General features: G+C 33.2%; 1 protein-coding gene across 2 annotated transcripts; it reads right to left on the bottom strand.

Annotated features, from left to right (window-relative positions):
• Positions 1-1,419: 1,419 nt before the first annotated feature.
• LOC108203077 (calcium-transporting ATPase 12, plasma membrane-type-like) lies at positions 1,420-7,923 on the bottom strand. Of its 2 annotated transcripts, XM_064084642.1 has the most exons (3): positions 7,741-7,923; positions 4,683-7,458; positions 1,420-1,700 (listed from the first exon to the last, which is right to left on the bottom strand). In XM_064084642.1, the coding sequence occupies exons 1-3, from the start codon at positions 7,921-7,923 to the stop codon at positions 1,681-1,683; spliced, it is 2,979 nt and encodes a 992-aa protein (XP_063940712.1). In that variant the 3' UTR covers positions 1,420-1,680. The 2 variants fall into 2 exon arrangements, with proteins under 2 accessions (XP_063940712.1, XP_063940711.1); XM_064084641.1 differs by lacking the exon at positions 1,420-1,700 and having other exon boundaries at positions 4,084-7,458.
• Between the last annotated feature and the right edge of the window lie 11,247 nt (positions 7,924-19,170).

Raw genomic sequence — 19,170 nt, 5'->3', positions numbered from 1 at the left:
TCGTTTAAAAAGTATTCAAAACATTGAAGTTCTTACATTTCGTAATAAAATTTATGCATTATGTTGTTAGTAAACTTATTTATTTTGTACATAGATATATATGGGTACACATGTGTATTTGTGATATACGTTTGAAAAACAAATATTATGTAATATGGTTATCATTCATCAGATCGATGTTTTGTAATTGAATGAATTAACACTCGGATCATGACAATTTATATATAAACTTTTTTATATTTTATCAAAATTATAAATTACAATCCCGTCAATAACACTTGTTTAATAGTTGGGAAGTTTTGACAATATTGTGTCTTAACAGTCGGGAGACTGAACAATATTATCTCTTGTGTCTAACTTACAGTTGGTCATTGTGTCTCGTTAATGAGTATAAATCTAAAAATATATATTTATAATTATTATAAAAGTAATGAAATAAGAATATGTTGATAAAAACCTAATAGATTATACAGCAAAAATTTGTCATTTTCTAGCTATGAAAATCACTACCACAGATTACAACATCTTTCTATTGCTTTGTCTTGTCCCTACTACATCCTAGTTATTCTTATCAATGTGTGCTCCAAGTTATTATGTAGGCTTAACACCTGTCCAATTATTAATAATTATAATTGTGTAATTATACTAATGTTATTTGTGTTATCCCCATATTTCTAATTGAGTATATTTAAAATAATTCTAAGTGTTCACATCGTAACTCCATTTTATTGTAATCTTGGCTTGACAATTATATCTATGACTTGTTAATAAATCACTTTATGATAGATTATATTTTCTTGTCGACAATCCCACTTCACTACTTCCCTATAAGCTTATTATGAGTTTGTCGTAGAAGAATTCATGACAGTTTATAAACAACTTTCCTGACTTTAATTTTGAGAGTTTGGGGTAGAAGACTTTACGCTATAAATAATAAAAAGAACTTTGTTGTAGACCATAACACTGGTCGATGACTCCACCTTATAAGGTATCTTGAATTTGCACTAGACTCTTGTAAACTTGTTAACATATAGCATATATGTGACTTGACTACATCCGACTTAAAACTTTTTAACTTCACAAAAAATTATTTTAAAATCTAATGTGCAGAAATTGATCATCTAAAATAGAGAAAATATCAGTCATATATAGTCAATATTTGTTAGTTTTAAGAGACATTATCTAAAGTTCTTAAAAATACATTACGTGATAAATTAAATTCATTTGATGTGTCTAATATTCTTTGTTTCATGTTATAATATGAGTGTGAGTCGTCCATAACATCAGAAGTTATAATTTGTTTTTGCAAGAAGTATTCAACTAATCCAATGAATCGTAATACAAATATAATGCTCATCTTGATTGAACTCTAAAAATCACATTGTTAACGAAATTACCTCAAAATATGGGAAAAGTCCAATTAATCATGCTCCAACCATTAAGTGGGCTCTAAATTCGGATTTTCATCGTGATAAAAAAATAACTCGTTTAATGTAACATCAGTAGTAAAATCTTAGATTCTTTTATCACTAGCCTAGGAGAAAGGTATATCTCCACCGGGAGAAAAAGTGATAGAAACTTCAAAATTGTTTGGTGTCATTGTGAATCTGTGATCCCCCGTATGTTTTTCAACTTTCATGTCTCGCTTTCAAAATTTCATGATGATTTGTCAAATATCGATTAAGCTCGTACCAATCCCTCTAGCAAAATTAAAAGGACAAAGATGGTTATAATCAATCACTTTGCGTACAAATCAAACGGTGAACATTATATCATTTTGGCCCATTTTTTTCTTCCAAAAAAAAATAATTTAAACATACAATGTTCGTGTAAAACTATTATCATTTACAAAACCGAAATAAAATATGAAAAATCATAATAAAACTAGGAAGACATAGATATAACTAAAAGAACGAGATAAAAACATTTTTGATAAATATTACTTGAACTGAAATAAAATCAGAATCAAAATAAAATGGTTTTAATTCAAAGCAAAATAAATAAGAAATTTCAAATGAAAAAAAAAAAATTCAATACCATCACTTGTGCCTTGTGGCAGTGGCTCCACGTTTCTAAATCATATGCGTACAAAACAATATAAGAATTCGTGCGTAACATGCACGCGCTGTTTTCAAACACGTGAAATACTCCTCCCCTTCATTATCTTAGACATCCCGCTTAATTATAACCACAATTTTAAAATAAAAAAATTATATAAATATGAAATTTTAACTACATTCATTATTTAAATTTAATACACTCATTTTATATATTAAATATTAGTTGATCATATTATTTCACTCACATTTCTTATATTTCTTCACTAAATTACACTTTTTCTTAATAGCCTTACCTATCTAAAATCTATACTATTCCACGAGATTGAGGAAAGATTATAAAAACTGATCAAAATTTCCAAGTATCATTCACCCGTATTTATGAAATTGGCTATTCTTTTGTTCAGTTTATTATATACATTTTTTCGATTCTCCACAAGTATTTTAATATTTTTATAAAATATATATTTTTCAAAAATATTAAAATATTTGTCATGTTCCCATCCCAGTATATAATTCAGAAGACAGAAAATGCATCTCAATTCTAAACAGCCAATAATTAAAATGCAGCCTTTGTAAAATTTAATAACCGTATAAGAAGATGCCAAAAAAGAGAGACTTTGACTCGGACTAAGTCAACAGAATTCGAGTAAACAAATTGTCTCATCTCTCATTCTCTTCAAAGAATAATGCATTCTCTTCTCATTTCTCAACTCATCAATGGCTGCTCAAAAATGTGAAGCTTTCTATTTCTAGTCAGGCAAGTGCTACAAATTAATGTACAGCATGTCCATAATTTTCTCTTAATCAATATCTGAAATGCAATTATGGCACTCAACCTTATTCTTACCCTCCTTATTCTTAATTTTTTGTTATAATTATAATGCTAATCATAAAACTTGTGTCATTTTGTTTTTCTTCTTCTGTCATTATTTTGTGATTAGCAAACTATAAACTAGCTTATATAACAGAGATGTTAGGATTAGCATGCTCTAGTGCTTTAGTCTTGTTTGCATGATCTATTACAAGCATAATCTCTAATTTAGGTAGACATGAGTATGATTATTGATAGACTTTGGCTAATGAACAAGATGAATGAACCTAACATGCTTATCTTTGGGTATGCAACAAGTGGCTGAACTAGTTAAGTTCCTTAATCTTGGCTGATTTGAACTGTTGTCACTACTAAATTCGTATGTAAGCTATATTTGCGGCTTTATTAGTACTTGAGATCATAGCAGCATAGTACTTGGTTAAAGAGCCCGTTTGATTGAGGTCAAAACTGTAACTTATGACTTAACGCTACTTAATGTGATAAGTTACGAGTTTAAAATGTTTGTTTGGGTAATTTTGACTTATTAATGACTTAAGGGTTATTAAAAATATAATAAAAAATAAAGGTGATTTATGAATAATTTATGGCTTATTGGTAACTTTTGTCAAAAAAGTTTTAAAAAATTAAGTCACCGGAAAAAGTATCTCAAACTAAATTATGGCTTTAAGTTTAATTTTAAGCCGGCTTCTGATTTATCAAACAAACATTTTTCAGTTTAGACGAAAATAACTTAAAACCTGCTTTAAAGCCACACAAACAGGCTCAAAGTCTTGAAATTATATAGGACACTGAAATCTGAGCATTATCCTAAAAGATAGGCTAACCACAACCCCCAGAAAGGAAGACATTGCTTTGAAGTGAAAGAGAGTCTAAATTTTTTAATTTTAAGTAAACCAGTAAAGCCACACTACTAAATAAATAAAATATTTCTCAACTAAACTTCATATTAACAAAGTTAAGTTTTTGTTATCAATATAAGTAACTCTAAAAAATGAGCTGCTGCAGTGTTCAAATATAAAACTTAATGCTCTCTCCATTTTAAATGATATAGTCTACTAAGACCTTTAAGCATATGTTTTAAGGTGTCTAGAATAGATATTAAAAATAAGATTAACTTTTGCTAAATTTTTATTTAAAAATAAATTTTGTAGCTATCCGTTTAATGTAACTTATTCTGCCCGAGTAAAAGTGTAAAGGTAAAATGGAATATTATCTTGAAATATAAGATTCTGTACAGGTCACTGAAGTCCAAATGGAACATGGTAAACAAATTGTGAAATAACTACATATATACATGTTGCTTAAAAAGGGCAAAACAAATAAAGCTACCAATGCCCTGTAGTCCTATGCTGCTATGATCTCTCTAACACTAACACTCACAAATACATATGTTTGTTACACTAATGTTTCATATGGATTCGGGGTGCTTAAAGAGTCTAAGGTGTTGATGAGGGGGTCATGAAGATTAGAATTGGTTTCTGGTGGTAAAGATTCAGAGTGTAAACACCCTCCCTTCACTAACCACCAACCTTTCTTTAGTACGGTCATTTTGCATTTTCCAGTGCAATTGATAAGCCAGCCAGTAAAACACTCTATCCTACTAGAAGGAAGTAGGACTTTCCAAATCCAATCAAACAGCCATGAAACAATACCGATGAGAAAACATCCTTCCCATAATCTATAATCAAGACGTGCGTCTTTGGCTAGTCTATATCCAATGGCAAAATATAATATGTGCAGAAAACTGTAAATAGCCATAGCACACAAAAACCAGAAGTCATGGATAATACCTTTGAAAAAGTTTTTGTTCTGTAGCTCTCTAGCATTGAACAGGTTGAAAGCCTGGCACATGATTAGGCTATTGAAGATCATGGATTGGATTGATTTCTTAGTGGTGCCTTCAATTAGATGCCCTTTTTGCTGCAGAGTCATTAGAATTGTAATCTGGTATGATGATTGAGCAATTACGTTTCTTATCATAGCCATGGTTATAAGAGAGCCTGTAGGTCCATCTGTGGACTCATAACACTGTCTCCTGGCTTGTGGTGATCCCAACAGTGCCATGCCATCTATAAATGTCATGAGCAAATTTAGTCCAAAAACTTGAACTGCTGTCATTGGGGCATCTCCCGTGGAAACTACTCCAACGAAGTTTAGCAGTAAGCTGGAAACTGTCATAATAAGCAGCACTTGAATAAACTTCTGCAACTTCCCATAAACCCATCTTCCACAAATGATCACGTCAAATAAGAAACATAGACCCTCATTCCAGATAGTTATGTCAGAACTTTCTCTAGCTATTGCTGAGTTCCAGGTCCCCAAAGCCACCCCTATGTCACATTCTCTTAGTGCTGGAGCATCAGTTGTTTGCATTCCAACCATCGCAACCACCTCTCCTCTGTCCTTTAAGCATTTCACAAAAGACTGCTTATCAGCTGGAAGACAATTTCCCAGAACGCAAATTTGATCTATTTTCTCCATCCTCTCAGCCTTGGTTAATTTTTGAAAATCTTCACCTTTAAGCACCAGGTTTGATGCCTGTTTGAGCAACCCATGTTGAACTGCAATTGGTTCGAGTGAAGAAACATCATCTGCTGAAACAAGTATAGTCCTTATACTACCTTCGCTAAAAGCAAGTGCAATTGCCATATTGGTAGTTTCTTTACTTGAATCTTTTAAACCAATCAGTCCTATTAAATTTAAGTCATTTCCTTCCAGCCTACGGGCAAAAGCGGGTCTACAAGCAAGTGCAACTGTTTTCAATTGTTTGTCCAGCATATCTTTATTAACACGCTCAAAATCCAGCCTTTTCTGAGTGTTCATTTCATGTAGATTCCCTTCCTTATCATAGCAAAGGGAACATTTGGCCAAAATTTCCCCGACAGGTCCCTTCCAATGCAGACGCATAACATCTTCTTCAGTTTTCTTAATCAATACTCCACAAGAGTTCTTACTCGCATCTGATTCTGTCCACTGCAGAAGTTCCCAGTTTGTTTTCAAATTGTTACTCATAAGCCCAATGGCATCATTAGCCCAAAGACAGAGTGATGCCTCCATTACATGACAAGCATCTGCAGATGTGAAAACTGATGTGCCAATACCTTCGCAAAGTGCTTCAAGTACTTTCGGGGAAAGACTAGAGCTGTCACTTATAACATCACATCCAACAGAAACCATACTAACTTCCATCTGCTGTTCGGTTAACCCACCAATTTTGTCAGTGCAGATACGAGTGACTGATGATGACTTAATGCACGCTAGCAAATCATGGCAGGTAGCTTTATCTGACAGAACCTTGTCATTCCATAGAGTGATAGCAATTGAAACAACCATTGGCACATTTTCCATTATTCCAACCAGTGAGATACCTAATAGACTTCTTAAGGTTCTAGCTGTGCCCTTTGGTTCTGTGACTATTTTCTCAATGGTATTACATATAATTCTGATCGAGGTTGGTTTATCCTTGACTTCTGACCGGTACCCATTTGCTTCATCTGGTTTCTTTAATACAAACCGCAGGAAGGATGCTGTAAACATGAGGATAGTTATTAGGAGACCAAAGATATGGATTCCTTTCATTAACTTGTCAAGATGAGCTTCTACAATAGACTTTTTATCTCTCGAATTAGTCTTCATCAGGTTATCCCAAACTGTGGTCGTGCCCACAGATGCCACAACCATCCTGCCACTGCCATTGATTACCCTTGAACCATAAAACAGAAACGGATTCTTGTCATCAATTATGGACTGTGATCCAGCATCCACTTCTAGTGATTTACCATCTATATAGAAACCATCACACGGAACTTCATATCCTCTCTCAAGCAAAACTATATCACCACGTACAAGATCTGAGATACTGATGGGCTGATTACATTCTCCCCTAGTTACATGAACAGTCTTCATTGGAGCACCTTGCTTCCTCAACCTCCTAAGCAATTTTTTTTCATGATTATATCTGCATAACGAAGTTAACAGAACCAGCACAGTAATCATGAGAAATAAAATGGCTCCATCATGCCAGCCGGTCTCTGGACCTTCTTCCTGTAATCCAAAGGCAAGAGACAGTACTGCAACCACAAGAAGAAGAATCGTTGTAGAACTTTTGCATGTATCTATCAGTAAGGGAAAGAAACAGCTTTCAGGGAACTGCTTTTGAGAGTCTATTTCCATTTTTCTACGACAAATATCATCCTTGTCATGAAGTCCCTTGACCAGGTCAGTACTCAATGCATCTGCAACTCCGTCGATGCCTCCAAAACTATTGAATGTCTTTAAATCCCTTTCCTTCATGATTTGAGTTATTTTCTTTGTTTGGCTACGTTGTAGTTTGTCCTGTTGGCTCTTTGGCAGCACTGAAGGAACAGTTGAGGCATTCCCGGATGCGATATGTGTGGTGACAGAAATCTCACTAATTTTAAATTGAGTCAGGAGCTCAATGCCATGATGACTATCACCCCGCGAGGTTTGTGAGGTAACTTCTGAATCAAGCCGGTCCTTATTGCTACCGAGGCTATTGTCTTGTGCAGATGAACCATCAACAAGAACAGTGAGTTCTGGCTGTCCCTGGTAAAAAAATTTATATTCGAGATTATTTTACATCAAACATTATACAAGAATTCTTGAATCAATAGTCATGAATGAATGCTTTTTGCTCAAATAAGTTAACGTATAAATAGACAAAGATTGATCATTGTATTAAACATCCTGCAGCTTAGACATTATAATTTCTGTTAAAATATGTAATGAAGGACTACAAGGATGATCGAATTGAATAAAAAGACTTCATTAAAAGGAAATGTTTTATATAAAGGAATGAGAAGTTGCACTATTTTCTATAGGACTTACTTCATCATCTTCTACATTAGTGTCATCGATACTGGTGTAACTTCTCTCAGCTTCAGATCTGAATTTTGAAATTGAGTGCAAGAGCACAATCATCCGGGACAATGCGCGACGCGGTGAGGCATCGCCAGTAAAAACTAGTAAACTCTGAGCTTCATAGTCGACATTCAGGTTTGCCTCTGACATATTTTTTACCCAGTAATTCAAAGAATGATGGCAATCTCTTTTTTTTCCAGTAGCCTGATGACAATATATTTGTTCAGGTAGAAATCTATTATTATTAAATAGATAAAACAATTTCAAAATGGAGGGAGGGAGGAATTGGGGGGGGGGGGGGGGAGAGAAAGAGAGAGAGAGAGAGGGAGGGAGAGGGAGAGGGGGAGAGCATAAGATGATCATGTCCATAAAGCCGAGCTGGTCTATAATAAAATGATCACTAGAGAGGAGGGAGGGAGGGGGAGAGAGGGGGGGGGGGGGGGGGAGAGGGAGGGAGAGGGGGAGAGGGAGAGAGAGATGGGGAGCGAGAGAGGGAGCGAGGGAGGGAGGGAGATGAGGAGCGAGAGAGGGAGGGGGAGAGAGGGAGGGAGAGCATAAGATGATCATGTAAAGCCGAGCTGGTCAATAATAAAATGATCACTAGAGAGGAGGGAGAAGGAGGGGGGAGAGGGGGAGAGCATAAGATGATCATGTACATAAAGCCGAGCTGGTCTATGATAAAATGATCACTAGAGAGGAGGGAGGGAGAGATTACAATAACTCCAGAGAGGGAGAGGGAGAGAAGGGCCGAAGGGGCGAGCATATGTAGTATTATAATATCTGAATAACGGAGACAGTCAAATTTACCTGACTTTCTGTGACAGCTGATGACTGCTGTTAGCTATATATACAGCAATGGTCACAGTGAAGATCGGAGATGGAGTGTATATATTAATTATATGGTGGAGTACCTGATACCAAATATGCCTTGGTACAGTAGAGATTAGCCCTCCAGGCACCAAAGTAAATCTTACAAAACACAGTAGGATATTTGGTTGTAGGTGAGATATGGTTTAATATGCAGAAAGTATGTGAAAGAGATGGAGATCTGATGCAATATTCAAAGATAAAGTTTTTGTTTGTGAGAGATTTGTGAAAGCCAATTTGAAGCTTTTAAAGGCGATAGCCGATAAGGGGGGTGCATGGGAAGTTTCTACGAAGCATCCATTTACACAGCCAATACGTGGCCATGCAAAGGCAATTAAACACTTGGTAAATTACTCAGCTAGCAGTACCGTACACATGCATGATGCATTCTAGAGTCTACTGTCTAGAAGTAAAAGACGTAAGAGGCCTGTCACGATTAGGGCTCCATTTCTGATTCCATTCCTTTCTGTAGTTTTCTGATTCCATTCCTTTTTGTAGTCAGTGACTAACGCCGTCGGACGATATCTGGCTAAACCAGTGGCGGATCTGACTATAAAGTTAAGGAGGTCAATTTTTTTGTAAAAAAAATTAAGAGGGGTCACAAAAAAATTAAGAGGGGTCAATTTCAATTTTACAACCTAAAAATATGTATAATATTAAAAACAATAAAATTTAAAGGGGGTCAGTTGCCCCCTCTTGCCCCTTCTAAGATCCGCCTCTGGGCTAAACGCCCAAGTCAATGCTGCCGCCGTCGTTGACCGAGCTGATTAGCTAAACGACTGTTTTTGTAGCTTCGTGGTGTACAAAATTTTTATGATGGTTTCTCATTTTCTGTTTCTAACGCAAAAAGTGAATCACGTTGTCGTGCAATAAAAATACGAAAGAAGTTTCATGTTTCGCTGCCTATCAACACTCGAGATGGATACCCTCATACCCCTGTTGTTTTCGGTTTATGCGACCCCAAACTTATATACATGTAGAAACTCTTTAAATTAATACTCGGTAAATTAATAAACTCTCTAAAATAATAAATTTGTCCGGTCCCGACTTGGGCCAATGTAAAAGATTGAAAAACTCGATAAAATAATAAGATAATAATTTTTTAGGAGATCCCTTTATAATTTTCAGTCCCAAGAAAATCATAAATTAATAATTCATAAAAATTGAAAAAATATATATTGCACTATATTGAAATATGATTAAATAGTTGTCTGTTTTCTTTTTAGATTTCGCAACACCCTTCAGATGAGAAGTCAGATATGGTTTAAATACTCTAACATATTCATGTAATTTATATGTGTCAAACTTGTTTAGGAATATATTGAACACATTTATTCCTCTTGTTTACATTTGTTGTACAATACTTTAAAAGTCGTTATTGATTTTCAATACATATGAACACAGTAAATACTAATTTACATTGAGTCCCGAAGAATTCTACGAAGTATAGACTAATTTGTCTTTTTGTTTGTATATTAATTTATATACAATATGATTTTTTGTTTGGTATGTACAGTATAATCGGTTAAAAACTCTTTAAATTAATAATTATTAATTTATCGATAAATTAATAACTCTCTAAATTAATAAATTTTCCCGGTCCCAACATTATTAATTTATAGAATTTTTAGTGTATGTAGAATCATGAAAAAATAGCCTTTGCGCGTTTCGGGGCTTTATCTACGATACTCCGTGTGTATGTATTGATTTAACTCCCTGTCGGTGTCTCCACTTATTACATGATAATAATCAACTCATTTGATCGATTTATATGATCGGTCAGTTTAACTTATTTTATAAGTTTTTTTTTGAATAAGTTGAAAATTATACATATAAAGGAGTTTACGAGCATTGTTTGAACTTTGAACTCCAACATCATTGAAAAAAAACTTAAGATACATTCGGAACGATCTCATAAAATCAATCATTTTATAAAATTCAAAAAAATCATCAATATTTCATATTTGACTATCATCAAATTTTATTGAATTTTTAGACAATCTCAATTGAATATCATCGATTTTAAAACATAATTTGAAATTCCAACTGAATATCACCAGATTTTATAGTATAATTTGAAAATTCAACTAAATATCCAAAATTTTGTTACATTTTCTAAAATCCAAGTTGAATAGCCTCAAAAAATTCTTTTACAATACCAATTGAATAAGCCCCTTAAAATGTCTCAGTTTTTTTTTTTTGGCACACATACAATATCGTCGTATCTTTCTATTTTCGTTGTACATTTCTTATCCAAGATTTAAAATTCGCGCATCTGAAAATGATAGATCGATAACTTGATTTTCTTTTTCTTTTTTTTTTTTTGATAATGAACTTGATTTTCTTTTCTAGTAATCACAAATTTTACCAAAAAAGGGAAAAAGATGACATTGATGGGATATATAAACCTGAGTATGTAAACGTACAAGGTGAGAACTCGAGGAAAAATGGGGTTGGAAAAAATTAAATGGCTGCCTCTTGTTTTTCTTACGATCCAACAAAACTCCAATTCCACCTTTATTTACTTCAACTCACCTTCCAGGTTCCTTCTGAAAAATCAAAGTTAAAAAAATATAAGTTCTGAAAAATCAAAGTTAAAATTAAAAATAAAAAATTGTAATGCGCTGCTGCATACTTTGTATATCTATGAATGTTGTTGAAGTTTCGTTTAGTGCCTTGAGTCACCCATGCAGCTCCTTCTATGCAGTCAAATTTGCACTCGTAGGCGTAGCATAATCAAGGTTTTTTTTTTTTGACAGAAGCATAATCAAGTTACTTGATCCTTTTTTAAAATTATCATCACTACTAAAAAATAAAAAGAAATTAAGAAACTAGACATCCTGATCACCGTTTATTTAAATAATAGGCCTCTTATCACTGTTTTTCATCAGCTGCAACTGCAATATCATATTCGTGGTCTACTTAATATCCAAATGAGTAGTAATCCAAATCCCGCATAATTAAGATTAATGTGTGTTGTACGATCCCACACACTATTAATAAAATCTGGAAAAATTAGAAATCGTGTCTATTCTTTTACGCGTTCTAGTTTTTCCTTAACCTGTCTTGCCGCAAAATTTGTGACCTAAGTGGCTCTACCTTTATAGGGTCGGTTTCGCTAAACTTATATGATTTATGACTTAACGTGTCATGTGATAAGCCGGAAGTTTGAAATGTCTGTTTGGATAATCTGACTTATTAATGACTTAAAAGTTATTAAAAATAAAATTGATTTATGGATAACTTTTATCAAAAAAATTAAATCACTGAAAATGTATCATTAACTAACTTCCGACTTTAAGTCAGCTTCGGGCTTATTTCTCATTTTAAGCTGCTCTGATCAATTACACAAACAAATATTTTTCAGATTAAAGTTGGATACAGCCTTAAGTCTCGACTTAAATTGGGACAAACAGGCTCCTAGTTCACCCTCGGCGATTTCCTATCCAAACAATGTAAGATAATTTGATCCAAACAACGAGTGGCGGAATATCTAAACTGAAGTACGTATAATATAAGGTGGGAACTCGGGATAAAATGGATTTTAGAAATAGTGAAAGCTAGATCTTGTTGTTCTTCAACTACTCCCTTTCCACCTTAATCTTCTGATCTCACCTTCCAGGTACCTTCTCAACATCCATATTTTCTCCAAATTTGGAATCTTTTTGTGTTCCATGGGGATAATCCAAACACTAACCTCTAAAATGGAGTCATTTGACGGCTTAAAACATCCCAAATAAAAGAGTGACTTTCCATTGAAAGCCCAGCAGCAGCACTAACAATTCAAACAATTATATTTTACCTTGCTGGCAGTTGAACTAAACAAATTTTACTATTTTTCGTGGTCCAAAGAAATGCAATGAAAATTTATTTAAATTCCGGATAATTAGTTTTTTTTTTCTTTTCGACGATTTCATTCTTTACCCGCAGGTCATACCCTTCCATTCTCTCCTTTACCCAGTTTCATTTCAAATTTTATCATAATAATTTTACGTTCACTCATAATTTGTTCAAAATTTATCTCCTGTATCTAATATTTTTACTTTAGTTTCACTCGGTGACTGTTTTACTTAGTTTTAAAAAAAATGCTTATCATATAGGTGAGAAATTATGAATAAGTGAAAGAAAAGAAAAGTGAACGCATGTCATAAGAGAGCACCTTGATTTCGCGCATGATGCAATTACAAATCCTGTAACTACCTAAAACAACATATATCTTCTAGCACTTGTATTGAACACCTCTTGGGGAGATGTCACAGACTCACAATGTAATTGGGTCATAACCACACAACCCGGGATTCCAACAAACCAAGTTTCTGTCAGACGTTTGTTACAGGAGGAATCACTGAAATTAAGAAATGGGTCCTGTTTGGAAGTTAGAGGTTTGGGATAAAATTAGAGCTTTGAGGTAGTTCAGAGGTTTGACCATTTTAATCCGCTAATGTTAGTGTTTGGTAGTTAGCGGATTGAAATAGAGGTTTTGGCTCAGAAAGCTAATTTTCAAAAAGCTAGTTGGAGGAGCTTTTTGGGTTAGAGGTTTTGATATGTGTCACAAAAAACTAATCAAATAGCTATCTTCCAAACAATTTTACGATAAACCACTAATCCAACCCGCTACGCAAAAAATTTATTTCAATCAGCTAGTCAAAACATCTAATTCAATCCGCTAACAGCTAACCGCTAACGGCTAATCTCTAAACAGGGCCCAAAGCTGAAAACAAAGAAAAAGCAGCTACAAATTTGATTTAGGCGGCGTATTCTGTTAAGAAATGAAAATATTTCTGCCGTCCCAATTTTCTTGTCATATTTGACTTTAATTATGGGTTCAAAGGACCACATTTTGACTGAAATTTATATATATTAAATAATTAAAAGAATTATAAAAACACATATTATTAGAATCTACATCTATTTTATTTTAAAATGTATTTTTTTTCAATTTTCAAGATCATGTAAGAATAATTACTAAATATTTGTCAAAGTTCAGTAAATTTTATCATAAAAAGTCAAATAAGAGAAAAAATGGGACAGAGGTAACATGTGACGTAAACATTTGGCGGTAAAAGTTGGTAAGGCTGCTTTTATTTGAACAAATAAATCAAACCTGAACTCAAGTTTCAAAAAAAGAATTGCATGAAAAAATTGGCAAAGCTAGAAATGTGTCTTGAGGCCGGAGTACAATGCATTATGCATACTCTGTGAATTTAGCAGACAGCAACTATAATAGAATGGAAAAAAACAGTAAAATCGAACAAATTAATGGACTAAACCAGATAACCAGACCTTCATATTGTATCTCGCGGTGCTTAATTATAACCCTTCTGAACTAGAAGAATACACCAGAGGTGGATCTGCTGGGGGACGAGCGTGGGCTGTAGGGCTTAAACAAACATCCAGCAAGCTTATCAGAAGTCAGAACATTTACAGGAATAAGGTAGACTGAAGAAGCGATAGAATAAAACCGACTATTGGACAACAGTTCCTCCCTCCATCCCAACCATTTCTTTACACTTTCCTTTTAGATGTCACATCCAATTCTTTACATCTCAGCATATAGTAAAATTTTATAATATGAAAATCAACTAGTTTTTCTCTGTTATACTTGCTTTATACATTAAATATTTTTCAGTTTAAAGGCGAAAACGTCATAAAACCTGTGCAAACAAACTCCATCTTAGTATATGGTACGTACTAAAATATATTCCAAAGATTTAGATGGATGGTAGAGGCTCCCCATGCACGGATAAAAATTGCAATCCTAGATACAAGAAAAGATACATATGATAGAATGGGTGGGGCAACTGCATGAGCATGAGCATAATATTATAAATCAACCTCTCCCTTTTTCCCTTTAATCCCAGCATATGCAGCTTTCATCCCAGCATGCCATTACCATCCAACAACTCCCAGACAAGAGCAATGAGATGAATTTGAAGATTAGTGAACCAGAGAATGTTAGTTTTTGCATTTCAATGCAGCTGCAGAGATATAAAGAGAATGTTTAGTACTTAGTATCTTCTTCAACTTTCTCAGCTTCTTTTCGTATTTTAATATGTGGTATATTCACATTCAAATTTTCTTTGCTATTTCTTTTCTTTTATGAGAGTAGACTTATAATTTCAAAAACTACTATATGACTCGGGGGTGTTTGGCCGGGTTTAAAAGTCTGGCTTCTGGGTTTATAAGTTAGAAGTACTTATTCGTACCATTGAGTAAAAACTCAAGAAGTATCTGTAAGAAGTTGAGAATATATATACAAGCTTTTGTTTCAGTAATTCTACTTATTTTTCAAACACTATAATCACTTATAAGTCTTAACTTGCTTCCAACTTCTACTTCAATTCTTTATTTTAAGCAAACACTTATTTTAAACTCAACCAGACGGCCCTAAAATAACTGTAATAATTATATGAACCCAAAGAAGTGACCTAAAGATAAAGTTTAGATGTGTAGATGGAAAAGAAAGTAGTAACTTAGTCATGGAAATGATCATAGTATGATTTATTTTTTTAGGGTTCAAAAGAAGCATGATGAGCTCCTATAATATTATTCCCATTTCTACTTGTCTTTTTCCTCTCGTTTCGCCTCCACCTCTTGCTCTCCCTCTGCTACAAGATCCCAACAAACACAACAGGTTAAATACAAGGGAATTTTCAAACAGAAACCAAAATGCTCATCAACCCACCAAAAAAGTACCATCCAATAATGTAAAAAGAAGCAACGACTCAACAGTGTCAAAAACTTGGAGTGTACATATATGTACATACATATAAGATCGGACTCGAATCAGAAATATGTTGAGATAGATTTTGAACAACTAAATTTTGTGTTCTTTTCGGCTTGTTATCTTTGTGTGTGACGCTATGTGCAGCTAAAGATCACATAAGATATATGCACTTATTTTCGACCGAACACGTATTTTCGACCAGCTTATTGTCGACGGGCGGAACTGCGGTCGAAAATACTTATTTTTGACCAAATATGATCGAATACAACCATTTTCGACCAGATTTCGCCAGTCGAAAATGACCGCTTTTCTTGTAGTGCTTGGCAAAAAAAAAAACCCACACATTATCAATAAATAAAACAATAGCTACTGGTAATGTTCGAGTGGAAGTCGAAAACTGAATCCCTAGTTGATCATTACATGTCACAAATTTATACGCGTTATCACCGAATTATAATCGTCATAGACCAGTGTTCGAGTAGAAACTTAGAGTCAAATTTAAATGAAAGTATCACTCGAAGGAAGACTCAGACTCAGAGGTCATTTGTTAATCCCTTAACCACACATAATGGAATGGTTCATCTGTTAAGATTGTTTGTATTTTATTTTCAAGAGCCAAATGAGTGAAAGTTTTCTGCATGAGTATCAAAATAAATATATAAAATTGATTTTTGAATATAAATAAGGGATCGAAAATGCCATTCACTCTATTCAAAATAGTAACAAGTCTGATATGGTGCATAAAAGAGAGCAGGCATCTACTCCAAAGCTAAAGGGGGGTTTTTGGGGACAAGCTGACAGGCAATCAGCCCTACTAATTATTCCTCGAAACACACAATTCCATGTGCTAAGTTTAACATTCTTTTGGATTTATTTACCCACCATTTTCTCCCCTCTGCTTAGACTCCTTAGATTAGCCTCACTTGCCTTCTTCTTCTTGGCCATTTCTGCCGATTCTCCTTTTTCCCGCTACCTAGCTTCCCTTTTTTTCCTTTTGAATCCAAATAATACGTTTAACACTGCAAACACATGCATAACTATACTATTATATAACACTATTTCAGGTGTATAGATTTGTATATATACATGCAGGTCATGAACCAAATCTCCTTTCCATTATCTTTTTCAAGATTGCGGTTTTGAACCTGAATGTAGTTTTAAATATTAAACTGTCCCTCCGATCTTCAATTGTATATTATTTATACTCTGTTTGGTATTACTGTTGCATACAATAATCAGGTGAATATTTTTTGATATATTTAATTTTCAAACACCAATTTTTGGCTAAAAGCTATTTTTTGAAAAAGCTAGTATCACCTATTTGCGAAGCATCCCCGGGTTCAACTTTGGCTAGAACAAATACTCATTTATAAGGCATATAAGTTTAAATTGCAAAAAAATAAAAATAAATTAATATTATAGTTTAAAATATACAAATTATGAAAAAATTACCAAACAACTACATGGTTTATGCAAAAACTTTTTTTTTTTTTTTTTACGAGCACCTTACAATTAAAGTACACGCACGTACAGTATAAATTCCTCACTTATTGTATTGGCCTATATATGTGCATCTTCATAGAGCCATGCAACCTAAACCTCCAACTCACCAGTCACACCACCATCTTAACTCACCACATACATACAAATCTCTCTTCTCCCTCACCAACAAATTATCCCTAGATTTACTTGCAGTGAAGAGAGACCTTATGGGTAGGGAAAGTAGTGACCGGACAATGGCTCATTCCTCCTTAGTATTGTTACAAGAGAGATTTAGACAGTTGCAAAGAGTGAAAGAAATAAGAGAAGAGAAAGAGATGCTAAAACTATTTGCTAAGTCCGATACAAGCTCTCACGTTCACAAGCCATCACCCCATCTGTTTTTTCAGTCGGAGCTCCTCCATCCCCTCCCACAAAAGGTGGCAGCTCCGACAATCCCGCCTTCGTCCCATATTACATGTCTCTCCCTCTGGCCGGATAGCCTTACAACCAAAAGGGCTAACTTCGACATAATTAATACCAAGAATTTGTCGCAATTAGGTCATGATTCGAGTAGTAGTTTGTTTTATGATGTTGAGGATCATGAGAATGAGTCTAGTGTGGATACTTCTCTTCATTTGTAGGATATGCAAGTACGTTTACATACGTGATAATTATATGTTTTTATGTATGTTTATGTGTGTGCTCAGGTTTTCTTGGTTGTGTTATTCAGTTATGGAGTTCAGCTAGATTGTGATGATTAGTTTTTGTTTACTCGTGTACTAATAGTTATACAAGATAACTAGCAATGTGCCAATGTGGTCTCCGGTCAGTACTGTCTTTACATATGCCACATTCCTTGATTCGTATGAGTGTCCCCTCTGGATTACGTGAAGGTAAAACATAATCCTGTATCAAAAACTGAGTTCCGACTCCAAGACGAGAAAAATGCTTGATGCACATAAATGTGTACAAAAATTTGTACATAAAAATTAACTAAGAGCATATCAAGAGCCTTCTAATGGACTCCCAAAAATAATATAAAAAATATGACTCTTAATAATTTATAACAAAAGTTAAGAGTAGTAACTCCAACAATCTATGCATTCTCTATATCATATTTTATTCATGTTGAGCTCTATTATAACAAAAATCCAAATTCAAAAGTGAGTATGAATTGAAGGGAAAGAATTTTTTTTATTCATAAAAATAAATTAAGCATCTTTCTAATAGCATCTTTCTTTTATTAGCGATCTCAAAAAATATGATTTTCTAATCTTTTCTAGTCCAAATTCTTTGTGAATTTGAACTAGATATGCAGTTCACTCTTTGATCTTCATTCCTCAATCTCAAAGAATTTTAGTTTTGATCCTTAATTTCAAAAAATCCATTTTGGTTATGGTCTCCTCAGACACGGCAAAATTCTAGATAAATATTATATATAATATACTTTTCTTATTTTTAAAGTTAATAAAATTTGGTTTAGTTTGAACTTGAAAAAATTAAGTAATAATGTATCCAATTTATATTAAAGTTAATGAATCAAGAAAAAGTTATAAATTTTAAAATACGTAATATTATAAATATTTCAATTTATATGCAAACTATAAAATTATATTTGAAACCTCAAATAAAATTTAAAGTTTCTCAGGAATCTAATAATTATTATTTAAATTTAAAAAATATTATGAAAAGTTCACCAGATTCGATATTTAATCATCATTTCCAGTATTTAATATAACAAAAAATGTTTACATTTTTTAAATAATATTATAACTTTAATAATTTCAAAAAAATTTACTAAATTTCACCAAATATTTACGAAGTCTAAAATCTAGAGTCAATCAAAACTCAAATAGATCTGCGATTAGATTTGTATAAGATTTTTATTATCAACCTTTTATTAGGCTAAAATACCTAAAATTTAAAAAAAAATCTCTCCGTCCCATTTTAGTTTGTTTTGACTTTTTTACACATATTGCAAGGTGTTAAAAAATTATATTTAAACATAATTATTCTTATAAAATTTATACCAAATAAAATTTAAAATCTAAATTATTATTTAATATAAAAATTATATTTTTTTTTGCCGAGATAAAAATTACTCCCTCTGTTTCATTTTAATTGATGTTTGACTTTTTAACACGTATATTGAGGTGTAAAAAAACAATGTTTATGCTCAATTAAAAAATTCAATTCTTATATCAAATAAAAGTTTATATTCTAAACTTTTATTCTTATATCAAATAAAAGTTTATATTCTAAACTTTTAATTGATATAAATTTTATAAAGAATAATTATGTTTAGATGTGATTTTTTTAAC

The sequence above is a fragment of the Daucus carota genome, chromosome 9 (assembly GCF_001625215.2).
Source record: "Daucus carota subsp. sativus chromosome 9, DH1 v3.0, whole genome shotgun sequence".
NCBI classification, from domain to species: domain Eukaryota; kingdom Viridiplantae; phylum Streptophyta; class Magnoliopsida; order Apiales; family Apiaceae; genus Daucus; species Daucus carota.
Note: the sequence above shows the minus strand (reverse complement) of the source record. Positions and strands in the feature narration are given on the sequence as shown.

Coding starts and splice junctions, on each gene's coding strand:
- LOC108203077 (XM_064084641.1), bottom strand. CDS start 7,923: ATGTCAGAGGCAAACCTGAATGTCGACTATGAAGCTCAGAGTTTACTA. Junction 7,459..7,740: donor CTAATGTAGAAGATGATGAA/GTAAGTCCTATA, acceptor TTTTTTTACCAG/GGACAGCCAGAACTCACTGT.